The 23,999-nt window shown below is 40.5% G+C and overlaps 1 protein-coding gene across 7 annotated transcripts in view; it reads left to right on the forward strand.

The window, feature by feature from the left end:
- The window catches only part of inpp4b (inositol polyphosphate-4-phosphatase type II B), a 126,923-nt gene that overhangs the window by 68,366 nt on the left and 34,558 nt on the right, over positions 1-23,999 (forward strand). For 5 of the 7 annotated variants that reach the window (XM_031863145.1, XM_031863143.1, XM_031863144.1 and 2 more), the window contains 5 exons: positions 1,430-1,577; positions 10,389-10,519; positions 17,350-17,454; positions 18,077-18,130; positions 20,878-20,986. In XM_031863145.1, coding sequence (XP_031719005.1) covers positions 1,430-1,577; positions 10,389-10,519; positions 17,350-17,454; positions 18,077-18,130; positions 20,878-20,986 — 547 coding nt within the window. The remainder of the gene's footprint in view (positions 1-1,429; positions 1,578-10,388; positions 10,520-17,349; positions 17,455-18,076; positions 18,131-20,877; positions 20,987-23,999) is intronic. The other 2 variants (XM_031863146.1, XM_031863148.1) reach the window with 1 other exon arrangement.

Consider the following 23,999-nt stretch of genomic DNA (forward strand, 5'->3'; position numbering starts at 1 on the left):
AGTTTCGACCTTTATATGCAGCGATGTCGGCAACCCCCCAGACCTGTCTTGAAACACAGGCCCTGTTTCGTTCACCTTGCTTTATGGGTGTGACTTTTTTTGCTGTGTCATCCTCACCACTTATACCATGTGTTTATGATTAAATTATTTACTTGAGCACGCCTAAAAGTTCTGCATTTAAAATCTTAAGTAGAAGTACAAAAGTGTTCGCATCAAAATATACTTAATGATCCGAAAATTAAAGTGTCCTCTACATAGAAGGGCACATTTCAGAATGAGATATATTATATCATTGGAATACTTTCCACAAGCCGGTTTTGGCTTTTGCGTTGAAATGTTTGCCGAAATGAACCAGCGTTTTTGAAACACATTTGAGGTAGTTGTTGAAACCAGCCAGTAAACACACTTCTTGACATTGCATCGTATATTAAAATCCTCTTACGACACAAGAACTCTCACTGTAGTTCACATTCTTGAAACAATCTGCATTGGAGTGCATCACTGAAATTGAACACTCAAAGACAAATGACATAGCACCACCAGGAGTAATGTCTTGGTCACTTGGACGGATAACTTTGGAAAGAGGACAATGTGGGGCCAGATCAGGGTACAGTTCAGTGTGAAGGGTTCGGTAGGGGGAGGGTTCTCTGTGCTGTCAACATGAGCAGAAGTGTGGCTCGCGCTTATGAGTTCAAGTGAAAACATTTTACTGGTGCCATGAATGTTTGACTGCCTACAGCGAGATTGTAGAAGTTTTACCCCGGGTGCTTCAGCTCCGACTCATTGAGTGACTTCCTTTATGACTGCAGCTCTGGAAATGGAAAGGAGTGGTAAACACTGTTCAAGGCACAGCTTTCTTGCCCTTTGCTGCCAGCATGCAGATAAGAGCATTAGAGCTGTTTTTCATTTCCAGCCTTCGATTGATGCTATTAGCCACTCGCTGCAAAAATGAAGAAGCTGGTGCTGAATCTGAATAGGTTTTAATGGGTGGTGGGGTTAGCAAGAAGAGTTCCAAAGTGAGTCAAGTCTCTCTGACCGACCGTTGTACAATAAACAAGCAATTTAAATGGAAATGGAAGAAAAACGATGCACAGGACAAGGTCTCACTATTTCAGTCAGTATTCTAGTCTGCTGTGCTGCCACTGAAGTAGAAAGAGAGAAAGAAAAAGGGCCTTGGAAGATGATAAAAACCTTATCTTTGGCAGACACAGTTATTGATTATTGAATTTAATTTGTGCGTCATACATCATGTGACTCTTGAAGAGCTTCTGTCTGTACCTTCCTTAAGGGTTCCAGCTGTCAAAGTTGGTTTAGATCTTAGAATTTCAAAAGTTAAAATGATCTTTGATGAGAATGTGTTGTATTTTCTGCCGTGTCAGATGGTTCAATATACCTTTCTTCCGTCCCTTTGTCTCCCTCTCTCCCTCAGTGTTCAAGAACCCAATATGCAAGGTGTACAGATTTCAAACAGTGGACAGCAAGTGGATGCTTGTGCGAGAACAAATGGAGGAGTGCACGTTGTCCTTTAGCATCCCCAAGCAGCTGCTCTCACTGTATATTCAGGAGGACATGAGCAGGTAAGTCACTCTGAACTCAAACTGTTGATCCAGTGGATGTCACTACCAGCTTTCTCATTGCATCGGAAAGCCCATTTTCTTGTTTGCATCAACTAACCAGCCAATGAAGAACAATCAAAAGTTCAAAGTAAAACTGCAACTTCATAATGTGTACAGTAAGTGTGTGTAGTTTCTAGATCGTCGTTCCCGACCCAGTTCATCGTAAGTGATTGTTTAAAAGTTCCGCCTGTATTTGGAGAGGAGTGAATTATTCAGATCTGTTTAACACTTCAAACGAGGCTGCTATGCTCATGTATCCAGCATACGACTAACTTTGTCTCTGTCAAACACACACTCGCGCTTCTCCTGGTCCTCTCATAAAGCATTGAAAGAAGGCTCTTTGAACGTCCTGCCACTCCTTAAGATTTCAGTCCTGGTTCATTCTGTGACATAGGTGCAGGTTAATACTACAGGTCCCTTAATTATGGGGGCAGCAAATACTCCTTGATCAGCCATTGTTTCAGAAATACAACAGAGAAGCAACTGGTGTATCTGTCAGCAGTGCAGCCAAAAAAACTCAGTAAGTCAAGTTAGTAATTGGCCTTTTTACCGTCATGTCATGAGCAATTATGGTCTGACTGTATGCTGTGCACGGTGCAAGTAGTTTTCCACACAATGGCAGGTTTAAGTAAAGTTGTTTACATTGCAGAGGAGCCTGCAAACCTTTATCCAACAGCTCGCCTTTGGCGTCTCCTTCTTGATATATTACTCCCCTAGAATATAAAACTGCTAGATTGTTTTAGCACATATTAAACTCCATCAAAACAGAGCTCAAGAACATTACTGCAATTAAAGTCCAGTCCAGTTGATAGTCTGTGAGCATACTGTGTGAGAATGAGGACAGGTGGGTGATGTTTCACCGCTCCTTGAGTGTGCACTCGTAATTAGATCCCGTGGTCCCTTCCTTCAGGCTCGACCAGTGTTTGTCAAGGCAGATCATTCCTCAACTGGCCTGTTGTCCGTGGCAACCCCTTATATAACACACAAAGGCGTCCATACATACACGCACACACAGCTTCAGATGATTTATCTCTACCCCCTTTAAAACAAAGAATTAAAAGGCGAAATACCCCCCTTTCGATGGACCACGATAGGACCATGATCCCATTTAAATTGAGCAATGAATTACACATATGATGCTTGTCAATTTAAAAGATCGTTTTTACACACATCGCTTCTGTATAGGCATGAAAAGATGCAATCAGAGACTTTGACGAATCGTCCGTGGGAGAATAGCTTGATTTGTAATCACAGTGTGCACCCTAAAGGATCATGGAGAGTTCAAGGACACAATCACATGCTGAAATATACACACAAGTGTGTTCAAACCCTCCACCGCACACATGCACATAGAAACAATCACACAGCCATTATTGACCGATTGACTAGACAAGCTTTGTTATCAGTTCACCTGTCTTATACAATGGGTTCACATTTCTAGACCATGGTTCCCACTTTCTCAGTATCTCCTACCCTACTTTCTGTTTAAATAGAAGACGAACTGCTCTGCAAACCGATCATTTAAATCACAAATACATTTAGAGGACAATTATAGAATATTTATTAAATCTCTTATCTGTACAATGCAGCTCATGAGCACACAGCAGGCTCCTAACCATGACTACCATATAGAATGTTTGTTCATTAATAGGCATGTGTACCATATCTCCAGCTTGGTTAAGCACCTCTTCTATAATCCTCTTTAAATGTTGTCTTTCTCCATGGTGCCTCTCCATTTAGCCGATTCTGTCAGCGAGCCTAACACTGTTGCTTGCGCTCTGTGTTTTTAAATGATTCAGTTATTGCTGCGAAGTTGTGAGTGTAACGGCGGATGGTGGGTGGCTTAGTTTGCTTCACCGCTCTGTGATAATCTTGGATATTTCTTCCTTGTGTGTGTTCGCTTTGATGTCTACAGTCATGTATTAATCTAACTATGCGCACACTGAGGTGCCCGATTTTCCTTCTTTCCTCCAGTGATAATGCTGTGGCTCCTTGTGTTGGTGTGTGTGGTTATAAAGATAATGAATGCATGTATAGTAGTGTGTCGGTGTGTGGGTGTCAATTTAACCCCATTCATTAAGAGCTGTCTGGTTTCTGATTAATGGGGAAAAAAACATGCACCTTCTTTTCCTGTTAATGAATAAGTACTGTGATAACGTATCAAGATCATATAGGTGACATGTTGAAATCCGGCTTCATTGTTTCCAATTGTTCTCTACATTCAAGATCAGTATTAATGACATCAGTGCTTGTTGGATGGGCCTGTTTTTTTCCAGCACAAGCTGCAGTTTAGTACAAGAAGGTTTTATTGACCCCACACACAAAGCCCTTTGTGAATAAATTTAAATGGCACTATAACGCATCATGAAATGCAGGTGCCTAAATTACAACAAATGTATTCTGTATTCCCAGTCAGCTGTCTTGTTACATTACATTACAGTCATTTAGCAGCCGCTTTTATCCAAAGCGACTTACAATTCAGAGTCTATCACATTTCTACACCGTAGGCACAGCTACGGGAGCAATTTTGGGGTTAAGTGTCTTGCTTAAGGACACATCGTCATGCGACTAGCGGAGCCGGAGTTCAAACCGCCGACCCTCTGATTGAAAGACTGCCCTGCTATCCACTTAGCCACAATCGCCCACATTGCTCTTGTCATTGTTCTACTTGATTATTGTCCATCTTTTAATTTTCTAGTACCTGCTTAATATTTTAGTCAAGATAAATTACTAAACTAAACTTTATTCAAAACTTAATCATTGTTGTATAGACTTTTTTCTTAAAATCTTAGTAATTATATCCCCTCCCCTCTTCCATTCTTTCTTTTCTTGTAGGATACTGTTTTTTGTCCACCTATTTTTATTTGTTGTCCATTAAGCCATTTATTATATCCTCCAGGAGATAATGAGATCAGTCGTGTGTACGCCCATCTCTGTGTCTGTCCACGGCTAATTTGCATTTGATACTGCCAGAGACACAGTTATTCCGAGTCTTTTCATTGGGCATCAACCTAATATTATACGTGTATTGTCTAAAAAGTAGACTTGAAGCCTAACGTAACGCTTCAAGTTGCAGTTACGCCCACGAGACAAAGCTGAGACGTGCGCCTGCACAGATCTGGTGCACTCATCTTCATAGATAAAAATGAGAGCATACTGTATCTGTTGCGAGTGAAAAACACCACTGATGGTCGTTGCAGACACATTTGTCTGAGATCGAATGCACCTTTAGCGTTATCTTGTACTTTCAAGGCCTTTTTTCGGATTGGGGGTGGACACAGAAAGGAGAGAAATGGCACGTATTTTGGTCAACGTTACCCCCCATCACAGCCAGTTGTCAGGAACTGGCCAAGTGTTCCTGGAAGAAAAGTTGCCATGGGAGGTGCAAGTGCTTTCAGTTCGGACTTCCATGTACAGCACTCTGCAGCTGCATATGTGAGCAGTAGCAGTTGGAAGATGAATGTGCCCGATGACCGTACCTCTGTGCGGAGTTACTGCAGACATTCAGATCTAAATGATACCCCCTGAATAGTGACATTGACATTAATGCACCTAAATTTGGTGCTACATATTAGTTTGAGGCTAAGTCCTCAGCAATTGTAAGTAAAATTGCATTTAAATAACTGAAAAACAATAAAAACAAAAGAAAATGTTCATGTTACAATTGGTTATAATCACTTTATGGCAACTGCAAAATTGTTGATTTTCATATCAGTTCAGTATCTAGTGCTGTAAGATAATAAGTTTCCGTCCAGATTGACTAGTCTAGCAATGTTTCATATGTTATGTATAGTTAAATCTCCATAAAGAATCTCAACTACTTTCCAACGGTGCTGATATATCCTAGCAACTAGTCTTATAATGTTGTTCATGTGAATTTAGCTGCTTTGATTTCATGTTTAGAATAATATTGTTGATCTTATATGAAAATGTAGCATCTTTTACAATTTAAAATGTGAAATACAGTTGTTTCATTTATTGAAAGAGTTACAACTTTTTTACAGTCCATGCTGACTAGACTAGTCTGGGAATGTACTATAAGTTACACATTTATTTATTTTCAAATGTATTATTGTTAGATAAATGGAGTGTCCAGTGCCATACAGTTTGTTTTGTCAAGTTTGATATTATATTCTTGTAATGTTCAATTTGAACATAGTTGAAGGAAATGATTTTCATAAGAGTTGAATTATTAATTGACACTTATATTCGTTACTTTTTCCACTAAATGTCCAATTTCATCAGCACATTCATTATTCTAGTGTTATAGTTGTGGGTAATTATTAAAGCATCTTTTATTACCTACAAATAGACACCAAGATCATTCAAATCGGGGAAATACAAAGTTTTATTTGAAGAAAACATATTTTCGGGAGGCCCAATTGGCGGCCATCTTGAATAATAGCCGCCATCTTGGATTTTTGAATGGCCAATCGGGCAGGTTTGACCAGATACCTCTGGAGAACAACTCCACCAAATTTCATGCTTGTATCATAATTTGCACAATTAATCTACTATCTGCCCCACTACATAAAACATTACACAATCATTTATATCAGTATTTTAAGAGGATTTATATTTTTTATTTTTATATATTTTTATATACGTATGTCAACTGACTGACAAACCTAATCAGACCCTAAATCCCGGGCCTCTGTGCCCTATTCCCGCAATCAGTGAACCGTTTGAGCATTTGATGGGTCCTTTGGCGGCATTGTCAGAGGGTTGGAAGGAGGCAGAACCTCCTAAAAACTTAGTTGAGTATGTCAACGGCTTTAGGCACAGGTTGTACACAGCGGGGGAGCTAGCTCGAGAGAATCTGGAGTTGGCTCAAGGAAAAATTAAACGCTTGTATGACCGTCGCGCTGAGCGACGCATTTTTAGTCCTGGAGACCAGGTGCTAGCCTTGCTCCCTATGGTTAATTTGCCTTTCCAGGCAAGGTTCACCGGTCCGCATGCAGTGTTGAAGCAGATCTCGGCGCAGAACTATGTAATTTCAACACCTCAGCGTAGGAAGCCATCCCAGCTTTGTCATGTGAACTTGCTGAAGCCGCACTATGTGCGCACCTCTGAGCCGCTTTCATGTGGGGGGGTTCGTGGTCATTGAAAAAGAAACGCTAGCGCTAATCATGGCTTTAAAACATTGTGATGTGTATGTTGGTGGCAGTGGTACCCCTGTAGTGGTGTACATGGACCACAACCCACTGACCTTCCTCAATTCTTTGCAATGTTCCAACCAGAGGCTGGTCAGGTGGTCATTGTCCTTGCAGTCGTATTGCCTAGATATCCGCTGTGTGAAGGGGACTGGCAACGTGGTGGCAGACGCTTGTCCAGGGCTCCCCAATAAGCGTGTACTATATGTTATTTTCCTTGGTTCTCCTCTTGTCCCTTCCTAACTGTTTAGAATGCTTCCAATGTGCGCCGGTTGCTACAGTGGGGACCTGAGGCAAAAGATGCTGGACCGTTAAGTTAAGAACATTCGGTAAAGTATTGTATTTTGGGTTTTTCTGCCAAGGTTTGGTATTTTTGAGTTTGTTTGCTAAAAGTGTCATATACAATTTTGTTTTGATACTGGGATTCCCTCCCTGCGGGACCCAGTTCTTATGGGGGGGGGGGGGGGTGACGGTTCCCTACCACGTTCCTGGTTGTGTGTGTGTGTGTCCCTTTAATGACAGGATTGCAAACTGGAGACACCTGGGCCAGTGCTCCAGGATAAAGCCCCGCCTTCCTGGCAACAGGGGGCTCTCCTATCACCCCGTGGAGGAGCGAGGACGGCGCGTCCCAAACACCATTTGTCATTGGACGACTTTGTTATGTCGAATAAAACTCTTTTCTTTTGGGAAACTGTCTGCGTCTCCCTGAATAGGTCATGGCGGTCAGAGCCAGGTCGTGACAGTTTCTCTATTATTTTACCAAAAATAACAGATCTCTCAGGAGACAATAGTCCACTATGACACTGTGATCCACAATTAGCAGTGTCTGAGAGGTATAGTTAGAGGTTAAGATCATTGTGAATAGTTGCAATCTCTTAAAGGGAATGGTAATGATATTGTGCCATGTAATATTTGCTATATTAATCATTAAATTAGAGAACATCCAATTGGTTAAAATTGCCCAGTTATGGTACAAGGGGTCACTTCAACTGAACTGGGTACACGGTTACAGAGCACCACTATCGTGTCATAAAGTGGCTCATCTCGTCTGTGTACATAAACATCCTTAATGACTACTAATAAAGTATCAGGGCCTCCGAGGGTTGTCCCATTTCATTGGGTAAGGTTTCAACAACCTTACCCAATAGAGGTTAAGATCGAAGTTACCCATTTTAACTCTGTTCCGAAGTGCAACTCAAAAACTATGGTGTAGCGTTAAAAAAACGGAATGGGATATATATATAAGCTGGGAAATCTACTTCAATGCTGGTGTCCTTTATCAAGCATCAATGAAAGACGCTTGATTTCGTTTTATTTTTTATATATATTAGTAGTTTGTGTTCCCTTTTTAAGAACTGATGCTTTTTTCCCTTTGTTTTCCTCTTAAAATTAATAGCCACTGTCATTTCCAACAATATTATTAATTTTTTAGACTTTTCCAAAAGAACAGCATGTTTATTCATCATTGGTCTCTGTTTAATAAATTCCTCTATATAGGAATGGCTTCAAGCACTGCCAAACGTAAAAAAATATTCTTCCTTCGAATAACCTAAACATCCTTTGCTCATGGTAATCTGGAATGCACTTACTTTTTGAGGAAGCCTCCTGTCTATCTTCCTATGCCATAAGCACATCTTACACAACCACTTGCAGAGCGTGTTGGCAGAGTTGCCAACTATTAGACAGAGGCGAGGGACGAGGATAATGTCTAATGTTTGTGATCTACCATTTGTTTTACAGCTGGTTCAGTTGTTTTTAGATTCAGTTCACCCAAATTATGATAAACTATTTTTTTTCAATTACCTCTAGTGGTATCAACCCATGCAGATCATTACATTGTTATCTATATTTAGGAGTTAAAATAACCAATATCACATTTCTTTTCCCTTTATTTTTGACCTAGATTATAAATCAGTACTCTCCGGTTGCCAACTATGGAGACATTGTTCCTGAATTACCTCAAACTTATTTTGGCATTCTGTTGTGCAATTTCTTATTACTTAAAGTTCTACGCTCCCCACAAGGAAACATCAAGCTAAGCACAGCAGGGAGTGAAATGCTAACAACAGCGGTAGCAGCAGTAGCAGCAAGTAATGGAATAGCTTTCTGGTATACGGCGTCACAGCAAACATGCAGCAAAAGAGAGAGCAGAGCACTGACGGCTTAAGTAGACCGCCGTGATTAAAAGGGTGCATTTGATATATAAGATGAGACTGTGCCATGTGAGTGAAGCAGAGGACTCAAGTTGAGCGTCCTGACCCTGCTCGCGAGCATCACTTTGTTAAGCTTATATTGGCAAATATATCAGTCTATATATCAGTCTAGCTGTAGTGACAACAGTTTTTAGAAAAGTCACATTTATTTACTTTTTTAAGGGTTGAATTTTAAATTAGAACTATAACATGTCTTCAGAAACAATGTGTCTGGGTAATTAGCAGGCATGGCTACCACTAGAAATACGTATATGAGAAAATATGTTTTGTTTGTTTTGGCTGAAACCCCCTCTTGAAAAACTTGTGGGTTTGATCATTCATATGATACATCACCTTGACTCACTCTGTCTCTCTCTCTCTCACACTATCTCTCTCTGGCATTATTTCTATCGTGCTCTGCTGTGTATTGAAGTACTTCAAAGTAATTTAAAAATAACTTACTTACCTGGAGGAGACCAGGAAATAGTCTGGAGAGGCTATCAGCACCTTACGCTTTGTTGTAGTAGTTGAACTATACAACAAAGAAATAACTACTACATTATGCATTCAAGCAATTATGCCTGGTCTTAACAATAAGTCGAACCAATGAGCATGCAGCCTTTCATTTTAAGATATACTTTATACAAAATGCATGAGGTATAATCACTGAAAATTGGGCTCGTTATCATGAAAGCAATGCATATGATCATGTATTTGTTATCCTGAATACAATGTTGAACCTCCTTCAACCTCTAATTTCTATCATATCAGTGCAATTTACTTTTCAATGGGTGCTGGAGGGCAGGTTTCTGAATGATATCTGTCCATCTGATGTCGCCTTTCAGATGCAAATAATGAGCCAATGAAAGAGGCTGTACTTCCTACTAGGCAATCAGCTCCTACACACACAGACACACACTCATGGACACTGTTTATTCCTAAAGAAGGAGCACAGATGATTGTGGCCTTAGGCTGCAGACATAGCTGAAGGACAGTCAACCCATTGCTCCAGTGACACCAGTAAACACTGGATGGGTTTCTTTTATGCTTAATGGTAAAAGAATGGCGGGAGCAATGGAGGAATTTGATAGGGCAGAGTGGATAAGTGGGCACCAGCTACTAGCCTCAGGTGCAGAAATGTGTTTATCTGGCTCAGCACAGGATGCTTCGGGTCGCTACTGTGTGTACATGTGTGTCTTGGCCAGTATGTGCAAGCCTGTGTCTGCGATTTACCATAATTGTTAAGTATTGCAATAATACCCAATACGATTTTTCTCTCTTGATTTAGATAGTTTTATGTCTAATGTCAATGCTTTAAACAAAAGAGAAGCTAAGCAGAAGGAGCCAAAATGTGTGGACGTCATTAATGAGTTGTTTGACATCCATTAAAACCACAAAGGTCCTCACAGATCTGTGTTTATCTGCAGGGTGCAGGACCTGAGAGAGCTTGGCGAGCTTTCTCCTCACTGGGACAACTTAAGAAAAGAGGTGATGACTCGATACGGAGGAATCATCAACTCCTACCAGGAGACTTTGGCTGAACTGGACAAGATTACTGGTATGACTGCACCCGCTGCTACATTTTACATTCATATCTGTGTCCACACATGCATTCATGCACAATCTGCATACAAAGGTTTTTCACTCTAAATCATACAAACTCACTTGGTTATAAATGAGTTCCAAGATGTGTCCCTGGTTGTATTGCTTTATTGACCCGCCTTTGTTCAAATATGATTATCCAGGTTTTATAAAAATATGTTTTTTTTCTCTTCTATCACGGTTTGTCCTTGGATGGCATACTGTTGGCGTACTGTGAAAAAGTAGAAGTAGAGCACCTGGCTTAGGTTTGCAGGTGACACTGCTTACATTATCAATCAACCAACACTTTGTCTTTCCAGTAAAATTTGGAATTCGTTGTTTAAAAAAAAAGTAAGAATCTGTTGGTTGTGGTGAAAGTTGTCTCTTACTGTAATGTGTGGTCCCTAAATATAGAAAGATGTTGGGAGTAACTAAAGGAGTGGAGTGTGCATGTAATCGGCCCTGACCTGTCAGTACATTCTGGGTGATTTGTGTCAGTGAAAAGCTCAGTGAGTGGTTGATACATTTATCTCCTCGCTGTCAAAGAGTTTCCATAGCAACAGAGGTTTCATCAGGGCCAGTGTAAATGTGTGTGCCCATGTGCCCCTCTGTGTTTTGTTAAAGTAAACGTTTGCAGTGCACATAAAAACGGATGCAAATCTGTGCCATGTGCAAACACAACACGAGTCTTGCATCTCATTTACAAATAGTCTGTGTTCTACTTGGTATGCAAATAATATTGCACACTTTTTGCAAATGTTTTACATAATAAAATTAAGCAGTTATCTCTGATGTGAGCACAGAAAGTAATGAGGCTGCCTCTGACACTTAACAAGGAAACGTTGGACATGTGATCATGACACAGAATGCCAGTGTTAAATGTTAAATTGTATTTAGAAAGAGAAATGTAGCAGATTTATTTGCTTTGTTTAGTTTCATTACTCAAAAGGACTTTTTGGACATAACCTCACCACAACGCTATCAAAAAACGTGTGCACAAATCACTGGTTCTGCTGCCAAACAATCCGTTGCATTTTCTATCGGCCCTCCAGACTTGTCTGTCTACTTACCGGCCCCCTGGCTGTGCCGCTCCAGTAAAACTTGTACTTACGTCATAGGCTCCGCCATAGCCTATTCTGTCGCTACTGTTGCGCCTGTTAAGTGGTGGATGGATTTTTTTGAGTGTCACAATCCCGGCGAAATGACTCGTTTCACTATCACAATTTGATCAAGTCGGTCGGATAACATTTGGAAAATCTAGAAGAGCGGCACGATTGGACAGTTTCATCCCCATTCAAGTTAGCATAGGGCTAAACAGCAGTGAGATGGAATAAACCCTCACTTATTATTGAGCATGGTTTCAGAGCCTTCAGCGGACACGCCCCCCCACCCAGCGTTTCAGAACAAAGAAAGCTGCTTTTTTTTTTCTCCACGATTGTGAAATATAATTTTACATACCTGTCGACTTTTTGTCAGGTGGGTGGGTGGTCAATAACATAAACGCAGAACATATGTTTAGTTTTGCTTTACCCCGACTTTAAATTATCATGGATTTAAACTATAGCAGAAATAACAAAACAGACATTAAAGCGTTCATCAATCACTCTGGATTTGTTTCTTTCCCTCTCCATAAGCTTTCCCTGTGCATATTCTAGTTTCCTATGAGTATAGGAACATTATGGCTCTTGATTAATTTAACTCTGATTTACTCTCATCCCCATAATGAGATATTTGTCACTGCTTCATTTGCTTTGGCCAGCTGATAAGAGATGGTGGTGGCTAAGCCTCTGCACTGCCTGCCTGAGCTCTGAGGGAGGGAGTCGAGGGCGAGGGGAACAGATAATGTGGCATTGGTCATTATTGTTCCTGACAAGTCCCTTGTGGCACAGATGCTGCAATACACAAAGGCACCCCTGTCACATTTACCACTATGATTCTGTCCTGCATTAACTTAACAGGATGACAGACACTGCTAAACAAGTTGGGTGGGCAAGCTGTTTCAGATTAATTATTAATAAGTAAGATCATTAGAAAATGCAGAAAGTAGAGATACAAAAATAATTTGTGGTGTGGAGATGGTTTGAGTGTGAAGACCAGTGGGTGAGCAAAGACATGGAAAAAAGCATCATTGTTCTCGTAACTTGTCAATACTACACAAATCAATACTTTAAGGTATTAATACGTATTAATACGATTTTACTTTAAAATAACAACGGAATTGGAGAAACTGCAGGCAGAGAAAGAAGAGAAACAGTCTGCTGGGAGGTGGCGGTAAAGTCCTCATGTTTGGATTCCATTTACTACATTATTAATGATGAGCTGACCTCAGCAAACAATTCGGATGCTCTAATAACTCTATTCCATTCATAGATGAATCATTCCTACTTTCATTGTTTGCCAGCCAGCGAATTAAAGGCATAGACATAATCCTGTTAGCATGGTGTTTGTTGGACCTCCGATACTGCCAGCAATTCTCTGCACAAAAGTGTCAGTCACTCTTAAACTCCACTTATGGGATAACTTCAGCTTAAGGCCCAGAGCTACGTATTGCAGATTGAGGTTCATACCTTACTTTCTCTCTTTAATAGCTGTATTAGAACAGAAGTCTCTGTTGTCTGTTGCCTGTAGGTAAAGATGTTCAGCTGTGGAGTACACAGACATTTTATGTTCTGCAGGTTACTTCAGACAACATGAAAAACAATAGTAACAAAGAAAAGCCCTTAAAAGTAATGACCAAAATGTTAAAAGACATAAATTGGATCCAAGTTATAAAAAATTTAAAAAAAACAGTCAGACATGACTCACTTGTCCAATTCACACCTCTCTCAGGCTGATTCCACTGCTCACACAGTGTGTGTCCAATCCCCCTCTATGTCTACAACATATCTAGCTGTGGATTGATTAAAAAAGCCTGCTGTGCTCTCAGCGCCACAGGACCATGAAGATGAAACCCTTAACATGCTACTGACCTACTGTACATTGATCTGACAGGCCTCACTTATAAGAAGGTGTTGCTGAAGTTTGTGATTGTTTTTTCTTTTCTTCTCAGCTTGTTGTCAGGATCACAGGCAGACATTTCTAAAAGCACAGGATATACAGTGTAGGTTGCTCATATCCTGAAGGATTCAAAGAGTAGAGAAAAGTGGCTAAGAGCAAAGAAATAACAGGAAAGATTAAAAGAAGAGATAGTGGCCCGATGTTGGTCAGTATTGCTGGCAACCAGCCCTTCTGTCACATAGCCAGCCCACCTGGGCAAACAGATGGGGATGTGATACGGCTAATTCATCTAACCTACAATGGTCACTAGCTCGATTAGCTTGGTCCCCAGAGCTCTACAGCAGACAGTGAGAGTCCCCTGAGCAGAAATGACAGCTTAGCCATCGACTTGAATGTTAGCTTTTGGAAACAGCTCCTCCTTATGTAGCACAGAAATTGGTTGGTGTACACCGAGGAATGCAGTTATTCAGTCTGGATTGGATGAATTTTAAAGTTTTGTACGGACATTCATGTTCCCCAGAGGATGAAGCCTACTGACTTTGGTGATCCTCTGACTTTTACTCTTAGCACCACTATGAGATTGACTTCTTCTTTTTGATTATTTGATGGATTTCTTTGAAATTTGCAACAAATATTGAAGGTCCCTTGAGGATCAATTCGAATAACTTTGATGATCCTCTCGAAATTTAATTTAGTGCCATCATCTGGTCAAAAATGTTATTTTGTTTCATTGCCAAAGTCCTGCAAAAGCTAATGCCATTCCCCTCAGTCTCAGCTGTACTTTATGGTTAGTGGTGGTTGGGGAAGCAAGTGTACAAGGGCATTGGAATTATTGTGTGGCTCATTCAGTCAAGTAAAAAATACATACGATAAATTCAATAAAAATATGCAAATTATAATAAATATAAAGAGATACACATGATTGACACATAAGGAATGTAGCTTCTATTTAGTAACGTGCTCAACTGAGAGTGTTATGTCCAGTTTATTGTTCTAGACTGCACATTTCTACATGTGGAGATTATGTTTTGGTCTTCACTATATTTAGACAGATTGTATATTCAGTGGTTAGAAATGGCATCTGTTTACATTTGCACTTTGGTAAGTAGCAGCAAATCTGTTAACACCTTAGGAAGAAGACATGATTGATTTTCAGTTCTTGAAAATAATGTCACATCGCCGTCATGCTCCAGCTGAGTCATATATCCCTTTCTGAGAGGCAACACATTTCAGCTTGAGTGGGTCAGCAGTTGCAGCATTATATACACAGTGATGGAGGTGCAGTGGATTTGTTTTCATGTTTGGCCAACCTGCCTAATGATGTTAAAATCTGTGGCAGGTAACTGATTTTCCCATCTTCTGTGTAAACATAAACCTTCTGTAGCACTGAAGCTTTGATTGGTGCATTCTGGTCTGTTGCCTCGAGAGTAATTAATGAACATGACTGAAAAGAGTATGTACTGCGTAGTTTAGTTCTTCCCAACACAAAGTAAAAGTTAGGGCGCATGTCAGTTAGAAGAGCTAGAAAGTGTGGCTACTAAGTCTGTTTTGGCATCATGCTGCAATTAATATACACTGAGGAGTAGTACACAGAAACACACTCTGTTTGACATTAATACTTGGAAATAGTAGCTGAATTTCAGTCATTTACTCTACTCGCCTTTTTGGTGTTTTTATAAATAAGAAAAGAATCATTGTCTACAAGATATGTACACCAGTCAGTGTCTTTAAGAAATATGAGTATTTAATGAAATCCTTATCTTAATTCTGCTGTCACATATTCATATAGTCATGATAATCTCTTGTCCACATCCAGGCGCCTTCTCACTCCCTCTTCCTCTCCTTGCACCTCTGGAACAACTGCAGTTTAATCCAGAAACTACAATTACTAACGGCAGTACGCTACCAGCAGAGACACTGGTCACAGTAATCTTCTTCAGCAGTGTTGATATTACTCATGCCGATTAAACCAATCAGGTAGTGCTGTGGGTGAGACTTTGCATTAGAGCCAAAGTAGTGCATTCTTCAGTTAATTTACTTTTATCTGCAAACAGATTTTTTTTTAAAAACAATAATGCAAAAGGGCTGAATATCGCGGCCGATAATCAGCCAGACAATCGATCAAGACAGAGACAGATAGATAGATAGATAGATAGATAGATAAGTCACAACACAACATCTGCACAGCTGTTAACAGGGGGGGAGAATTAACAGAAGGAACGAGCACATCGGGTATTTACCTGCACTTCCATATAACTAATTTGCAATATTTGTTTCATTACAATTTGGATTAGTGAATCACATCAACGTGTTTATTCCATCAATGTGCTCTATGATCGTCACGATGAAATTACTTTTCCGCACACAAGCTGGAAAACACTTTTGTAACCTGAGCTTTATTCCTTAGAGAGGAAATTCAAAGTCACGTGTGTTTAAAGAGGTGTAACAGGTTCTCTGCTACCCGGTGGGTCTGGTGAGCACAAGGATGCCAGCACACGGTTGAATGACGGTTTCAAATGTTCTTTATTGTCATGGAATCTGACTGGCTTGGCCGTGTGCTCTCCTGCCTTGCCTCCGAGCACACGCCGCGGGAGTTTTGCCGTGCTCTCCCTTCCTGTCCGTCCCAGTGTATCACTGTGCTCGTCCCGAGCTGTCCCTCTCGCCTCCGTCGCTACTGTTGATTAAATACAGCTGAGAGTGAGACAATCAGGATCAGTTTCAGCTGCGCCTAATTAAGTCTCTTCCCAGCACCGTTCCCTGAACCACTCCCACACTCAGTCCCCTCCACAGCTGAGCCACCCACGCCCGCCACCACAAGAGGATTTAAAAGCCAAACTAGATTATGAAACTTTGTGATGTGAGTATTTTTGTTCACCCTTTTGGACTTCTGTGCCCATTTTGAATACCTTCTTTTTAACTCAATTACTTCTGTGATAGCAAACATCACAACTCCTCTAAATTGCCTCTGTTCCTTGATTGTTCTTGACAGCTTTGCCTCAACTCAAAGAGGCTCATCAACCCTATTTACATATTTGAGCAGGCAACATGGAGTGTCAGATTGTGTTTTTGAGCTTAAATGTAAGCCACTGACAAAGAGTATCATTTGTCAGAAAATTTTAATTGGACGTTCTGAGCAAAGTAGTGGCTGCAACGGGCATAAAATCCTATGCTTAAAGGATTACACTGCTCGTTAGAGGATGTTATAAGCGTTTGATTCAAATTAGCTACTTTTGAAATGCTTGTTCTCTAATTGATACATTCTCTATCTGATGGACATATATGAGTGTTAAATGATCTTTCATGGGAATTTAAACGTGGAATGGTTTGGAGGAACTTGATTTGAATCACAAACCAAGAATAATTGGTAGTTTACTGTTAAAATGATGCTTTCTTTGGGGAAATTGGGCTTTACTAATTTGAAATATTGGCTGTGCTGTTCTTTGTTTTGGGGTATTCTGAAAGCATTGTTAAGAAACCATTCACTCACTTTAATCTTTCACTCAGTTGTTCATTAAATATATCTCAAGACATTCAATTGCACGTTTTTTTTTTAAATTGGAAAATCAAAGAGAACATTTGAACATCAATCCACATTATTATCTAATGTTTGCTTGTTTCTGTGCCTCACTTCATAAGCACAGAAACAAGGTTATAAAGAGAACAGCCATCTAAAGCAATTATGTTGGAAAGATCGTAGTAAAGCTGAAAGCAGACGGTGAGGTATTAAGTGCAAGGGATGTTTATCTTTTAAACATCCACCCCAATTATATTTCATGACAATGTGACATATACTTGTGTACTTTTTTTTAGGTCGTTCATTCAAGCCAAGCTGCTGCAAAGCCCAGAAATCTCTGGAGTTCATCCCAATAAACCTGCACACCCAGAGGATGAGAGTGACGTGCCCCAGAAAAACAGGTATAATTACACTACTGCTTTAGACTTCTGTTGGACCATTATTACGCCTTATACTTACACCTGGTGAAGGTAAGTCCAATATTCACACTCTTTTTGCCCTGTTTTTGGTCTTATCAACCTCTGAGTGAAAGTATGATGCTGTTAAGTGCTACACTTTGTTCACCAGCTAGTTGCTAAGTGTGTCGATCTGCTGTTTGGTGCGGAGCAAATCGGGTACAATGTTTTTTAGAGATTTTTCGCAAACAGTTGGCCACACAAACAGTGCTATGAGAGCGCTGACAGTGAACCAAAACAGTAAAATTTAGCTGAAACTCACTATAAAATTCCATAAAACTAAAGGGTAGCTGCAGATTCAGGTGATAATTCTCTGTACGTGTATCAATGCAAGCGACCCCTTTCCCATTGTCATGTTATTTCCCATAGTCATTTCATATATTGTTATTATATACCGTATATTGTAAAAATAGATTAAAGCCACTTCAAAATGTAATACAAACCTGCTCAAAAGCAACTTGGCAAAACAGAAAAAGCAGGTATTGTGGAAAAGTGGTTTCATATGCAAACTTTTCTATTCGCTGCTCTACTTTTGTGTTTCTATGCCTGTGACTTCTCCACCTGTCAGAGATACTCGGAGGGCTCAGACGGGGTGGTTCTAGTTCATCGTCCAGGTTGAAAGGTGAGAATTAACTTGGCCTGAGAAAGATGGACTGAACACTAATTAAGCCCTTTGCGTTTTTTCCAGAGAGAAATACTGGGTTTGTCTCCTCCGCCGCTGCTCTCTAGCTGGCAGAGCCTGTTATTACCCTGGAACTGTCTCTGTGTATCAGGGCGACTAACGCTGCCTCACTACCTGTGAGTGGGCTCCATTTCGATGATTGATGGAGAAGTTGAAGACAGACAAATCTTGATATAAACTGTGCTTCTTTCACTGAAGACATCAGGGATGACAGATAAAATAAGTAAAATCAAGTCATCATACAACCCTGAAACTGTCCTGCGCTGTCAGGGCAGAAAAAGAGGGAAATAAAGATAAAACGAGCCTGAGAGAAGTTTGTCAATTGATTGATAGACACTCTGATAATGACCCTCTGTGGGGCCAATTCACACCTTGATTCAATTCCAGGCAGTGGTGCTGTAGCTGATATGTCTGTGTGTGTTAACTCTACTTGTATACTTCAGTAGGACCTTGAGTACTAGCAGGAATACACAGCTCCCATTGGCTTCATGATTTTAATTAAGAAATCTGGGTAAAAGCAGTGATAAATGGCTCACAAAAACAAAACCTTGATTAATACAAAGAAGATATGTTTCACACAAATGAAGTAAATCTTTAAAAAGATAAATCAAGCTCAGCCCATTAAATGTTTTATTGAATACACTTTCATGCATAAGCTGTCCGCCCCCCCTTTATTCTTACCTTAAACATGCGGCGCATCGTCTCGCATACAAGTCAGTTACAGTAAATGTCAATGGATTCATGAAAAGAGACATCACTTGACATGCAGTGAGCAGAAAATCATTGTAATGTGAGTTTGACATACACCCTGTGCTGCCGTCATTCCTCATACAGGAAGAGTTTCCTTTAAATGATGACTAGATATTAGCCCAAAAATTATGTGTAATTGTAAAGATAGCACATTTCGAAAAATGTCTTTGGATATAAACCTTATTTTTGATTCGCTTATATTTTCAAATTTTAGTACCTTTTATCAAATTAGATGAAGTGTATTATCGTCTTTCACCACTGTGTACCAGTAGGAATGTAGGAACACACGGCAGCATCCAGGTGGAATAGTAGCTGCATTGTAACAACCCCAACACCCCCATTTGACCTTCGTTGCATGTAATTTACCCCTCTTTCTCTCTGCCTATCTTCCCTGTCTGCACCTTAACTGTCATTTAACCAATAATCGTAAAAATAATGGAACCGTCTTCTTAATGTAGCGAGTCCTAATTTTCAACTGTTGCCAATTGCTCTATTGTTACCTTTGAGTTTCTGAAATGATGCTTTTCCTTGCTATGCATTCCACTCAACAACAATGAACCATTCATTTTCATTTCGTCTATTGATCATCCAGCAAAAACAATGGCTCTTGGGAAATACAGCTGTCTTCTGCCTCCAAAATGACAAGTGCAAAATGTTTCCAGCCTAAAAAGCTCAGCAGAACTGAAAGCGTTGTTCAGCACTCATTTGGGTCAAAAAGGACCCTTTGTCATTGTTGAACAGGTTTGTGGAATAGGTTCAGTGTGAATTATAACCACTCATCCTGACTGCCGCAATCAATTTCCTCTTTTAGAGAGCAACTGTCCTCTCAGTACTTAAACAGCTTATTCTGTTGTTGATATATTGTATATTGAAAAAAGGACAGTGTAAGAGCGAGACCAGGCAAATCGAGCACAAATTGGTCATTGCGCTTGATGTTCTGAAACCCGCCATTGTATTATGGTACACTTCTGCTGCGGGAGAACCAATTAAGGGAACTTGGACACCCACAAACTCTTGGGGCCAAACGTGTGGTGGACAGGGAGCCTCAAGGCCAGGCACAGGGATAATGAATGGAAGAAGCAGTGTAGCAAAGCGCCAATATCAAACCACTCTTGGTCTATTGTGGTGGTGTTAGGGGACGGGAGGCTGTTGGCCGCACTGCCATTCATATCTCTGTGGCGACACTTGGAGCTGTGTTGCATCATTAATTTCTAGTTTCAACGATTTTTCAAGCAGTGTTTTCCTACAGTCGGCGCTGTGCACTGTTGCTTTCCCTGAGGTGTTCATTAACTGACCCGGCACTGAACCACACCAAAATATTCACCCCCATAAACCCCCGTCCACCTGCTCTCCCTCCTCCCTTTTTTTCTGATTTAATTGTCAGCCTCATCCATTACTCATTCAAAACAAGGCCATTGTAAGCACCCCTGTGCTCGCCTAGCCGTCTGTGAAGTGTTTATTTACTTGTGACGGCGGTGTGCAAATTGGAATGAAGTGCTGTGACATTTGTCGTCCTTCTGGTTCAACGTGGGACCAACGTTAAGACCAAAAGATGGCTGGAGAGAAATGACGCCTAAAAGATACTGGCCAAGTGCAGAATAATGTCATGTCTTATGTCGGTGTCTTATTTGTGCTTGAATATGATGCATCATTGGGCTTAAAACTACAGAGTGCAGGTTAGAATTCACCTTCGCCCAATACTCATTTTTACTGAATAGAGCTTGAAGGCATCATAAATCTAACACTTATTAGATGTATCGCAGTAAAGTATATTTGGCAAAATTCTGACTCAAAATCAGGTATATTTTACACTTTGACCAGGATCAATTTATCTCCTTGAATCTCATTTTTCTTGTTCCTTTCATACGAATCTTCCACGGTGCTGTATAATACATCTCCTTATTTTAATTCCATCAAATCTATTTTCTGTCTTACAGATGCATTCTACGACATTGTCACTGTCGGCGCCCCTGCAGCCCATTTCCAGGGGTTCAAGTCTGGTGGTCTGCAGCGTCTCCTTACCAGATATGAAACAGAGAAAAAGAGGTAGGAGAAAGAAAAACACCTGGCCAACCTGTACACCAATGGTGTTAAGAGGGAGCATGGGTGATTTAATACGGGACACAGGCTTCCATTGACAAAATAATTTAACTTGGGCATAATTGATAGTGGCAGAGAAATTTGTTGTCCCTGGCCTACGGACTTGATCTTCACAGCCCCCTACAGTTACTCACAGCCAAGCCATGCTGAATTTAGACTGGAACTCCACTGCCTCCGACAGCTCAATTTGACTGGAGGCAACAGACATGATGGAAAAGTCTTGTTGAGTCAGAAGTTCCTCTGTACTGGTTCTTTTCCCTGGCAGGCATTGTGTTTTCTCCACCCTGAAGTTGTATGTTAACTTGCCACTGAAGAGCCACATATTTTACTGCACATTTTTGTTACAACTTCCCAGCTGCCAGTTGGAGCTCGCTCTTAAAAAGCACTTCAATTCAAAACCAAATGATCGGTCCCAATGATCAGACGTTTTTATGCAATGAATGGGGACATTTCTCATCTGAGGTAATGTCTGGTGCTAATATTGTTACTACAAAGAGTATGAGATGTGTAGAGTGCAATTGAACAGCATTCCATAATCATTGACTGACAGAAATTAGTCTACAATAAGCCCTGCAATAACCAATCATCATTACGGCAAAAATATTTCACAAGGAGTGAGTTCTTAATCAGAAAAACTATGAGTAAAGTCTGAGTGATATAGTGACTTTGCTCAGACCAGCAGAGATGTTTTGTTGGTCTCACTAACACACAGTTTGATGTTAGATTGGGTTCAGACTGTGGCTGTGTCTCTGGTTGATTGCTTGATGGGGAAAATATGTCCTGTGTGTTTCTTTTACTGACTGAAACCGCTGGCTCCACAAACGCTCAAGGTTGACTGAATAAATTGAATCCACACTACTATGGTTGTGTTATACATACACAGATACAAAGCGCACAAACACAGACTGAAAGTGCACTCCGGGAGAACAAATCCATATGACTTCCTCAAGATCAGCAGTATCCTGTACATTTTGCTGTCTATGCCATTTAGATGCAGGACGGAGGTATATGTCACTGGAGTTCAGTATGTGGTCACTTGAGTGATGCCAGAAGAAATGAAGGGTGATTTTTCCCAAAGCTCCCTATAGAGTGCAAAGTCATTACAGACCATGCCAGATCCAATTAGTTACAGAGTTTGCAGCTCAAGAAAGAGGGGAAGAGAGGCAAGATGGAGAGGGCTGAGGTGTGGGTATGAAATGTATTGGTTGATGGGAAAATAGTTGGGGGCCTGTGCTGATAATAAAAATAAAAAAAAGAAAAGACTTCTTTACGCTAAAATGCACAAGTGAATTTGCTGAAAATGGTCAGTTTTATCTGCTGGCATGAACTCTGATAAGGTTAGCATATTTACGAGAATCCACTGAAGTGAAATCATTTTCTTTATATGAGAGATTAGACTTCAGAAAGAATTCTCCAGGGAGACAGAGCTTTTTGTTTCATATTTGACTTAGCTAATGACTCACTGTAGCTTAAATTTTCCAATTTTACGGCTGGCTAACTGACTACGTCCTGCGCTGAGCCTTATCCGTGTTTGACCTGGAATGCAGTAATTTGTCAGCCATCGTCAGAAATAGGAATAAACTTGACGATTTTGTAGCGTTTCGCAGAGGCCATTGTAATGAAGGTTCATGTTTGCGTTAAATGAGGAACATTCATTATTTCATGGTTTAATTAGCTTTTGTTATGCATGCACTAAACATCTAACCAAATATTAAGCTTAGAGGGACCTGATGTGGGTTTTGTTTTAGTTGTCAGTAAATGTGATGTACTCTAGTCGTGTGCTCAAGTCCAGTTGAGAGTCACTTAATTGCGTCAGCCCATCTGAGCAGAGCAAAGATTTGTGTGTGTGGGTGTGTATGTGTGTGTGTGCGCGCACGCACATGCAGGCACTCATTATACGTGTGTCTCCTCGCCTATCTGAGCAGCCTTTTGTAATCACATTTGATTAAAAAGGGAACAATCGGCAAGATGTGAGACTTGGCTATTCAATGGGATATTAATTCATCAAAGAGAAGATGGAAAAGGATTGAGGGATGGGGGAAAAAGGAAAACCTGAGCACAGAGGTGTTACCAGGAGGGCAATAAAAGAGCGATATGTCTTTGTTCCCTGGACACTAGAAGAGAGGAAGGGGGGTTCTTTTCAGATCCATTAAAAACCTGCATGGGCCAAGCTTGGCAATGACCAGAGTATGCAATGAAGTTTGTCTCTCAGGATGGGCCAGGAAAGAGTTTAATCAATAACTACATTTAGTATTCCTCCTGGAACCTTGCACATGTACACACAGGGCAAGAGCATTTAGCTATCATTAATGCATGCAGTCCCACTTAAATGGCTGTTTTAGAAGTCACTGTATTTTTATCCTTTTTTAATTGAACCCTATAGACCTATCTGTGGATTTGCTGAGGTGGTCTAATCTTTCATTAACTTTTGAGGCCGTTATACAGCTAATCTGCATAACGATGCGACACGCTTTTTTTTTAGGAGATAATGTTGTATGGAACCTGAACATTGACACATTTTGTCTATACCTGTACTGATGATGTGTGTTTGTTTTTATTGCAGGTGTATAGAAGTATAGGAGATTTACAGTAGTCTATGTTTTTTTACTTCTGTGTTATTTTTCAGTGTAATGTCAGACAGGCCCCTGTTTTAAGGTCAGCTTTACTTAGTTGGTGCAGAAACTGGGCAGTAGATCTCCTCTCTACATGCGTCTTTGAATTCCGTCCACTAACAGAGAGGAAGGAAGAACTGTCATTTCGCCAGGCGTCCTGGTCAAGCAGAACTGCCGAATGACACATTTCTTGGACACAAAGTGGTTGAAACTACATCACACAGTCTCTTGGGTCCAATGTTCAGATTTAATGTGACTATCAGCTCGTTGTCCAACAAAATAACTTTCTACCAGGATTACTGTGTGTGTGTGTGTGTGTGTGTGTGTGTGTGTGTGTGTGTGTGTGT

The sequence above is a fragment of the Anarrhichthys ocellatus genome, unplaced genomic scaffold, assembly GCF_004355925.1.
Source record: "Anarrhichthys ocellatus isolate YVR2014 unplaced genomic scaffold, GSC_Weel_1.0 scaffold28, whole genome shotgun sequence".
Taxonomy (NCBI): domain Eukaryota; kingdom Metazoa; phylum Chordata; class Actinopteri; order Perciformes; family Anarhichadidae; genus Anarrhichthys; species Anarrhichthys ocellatus.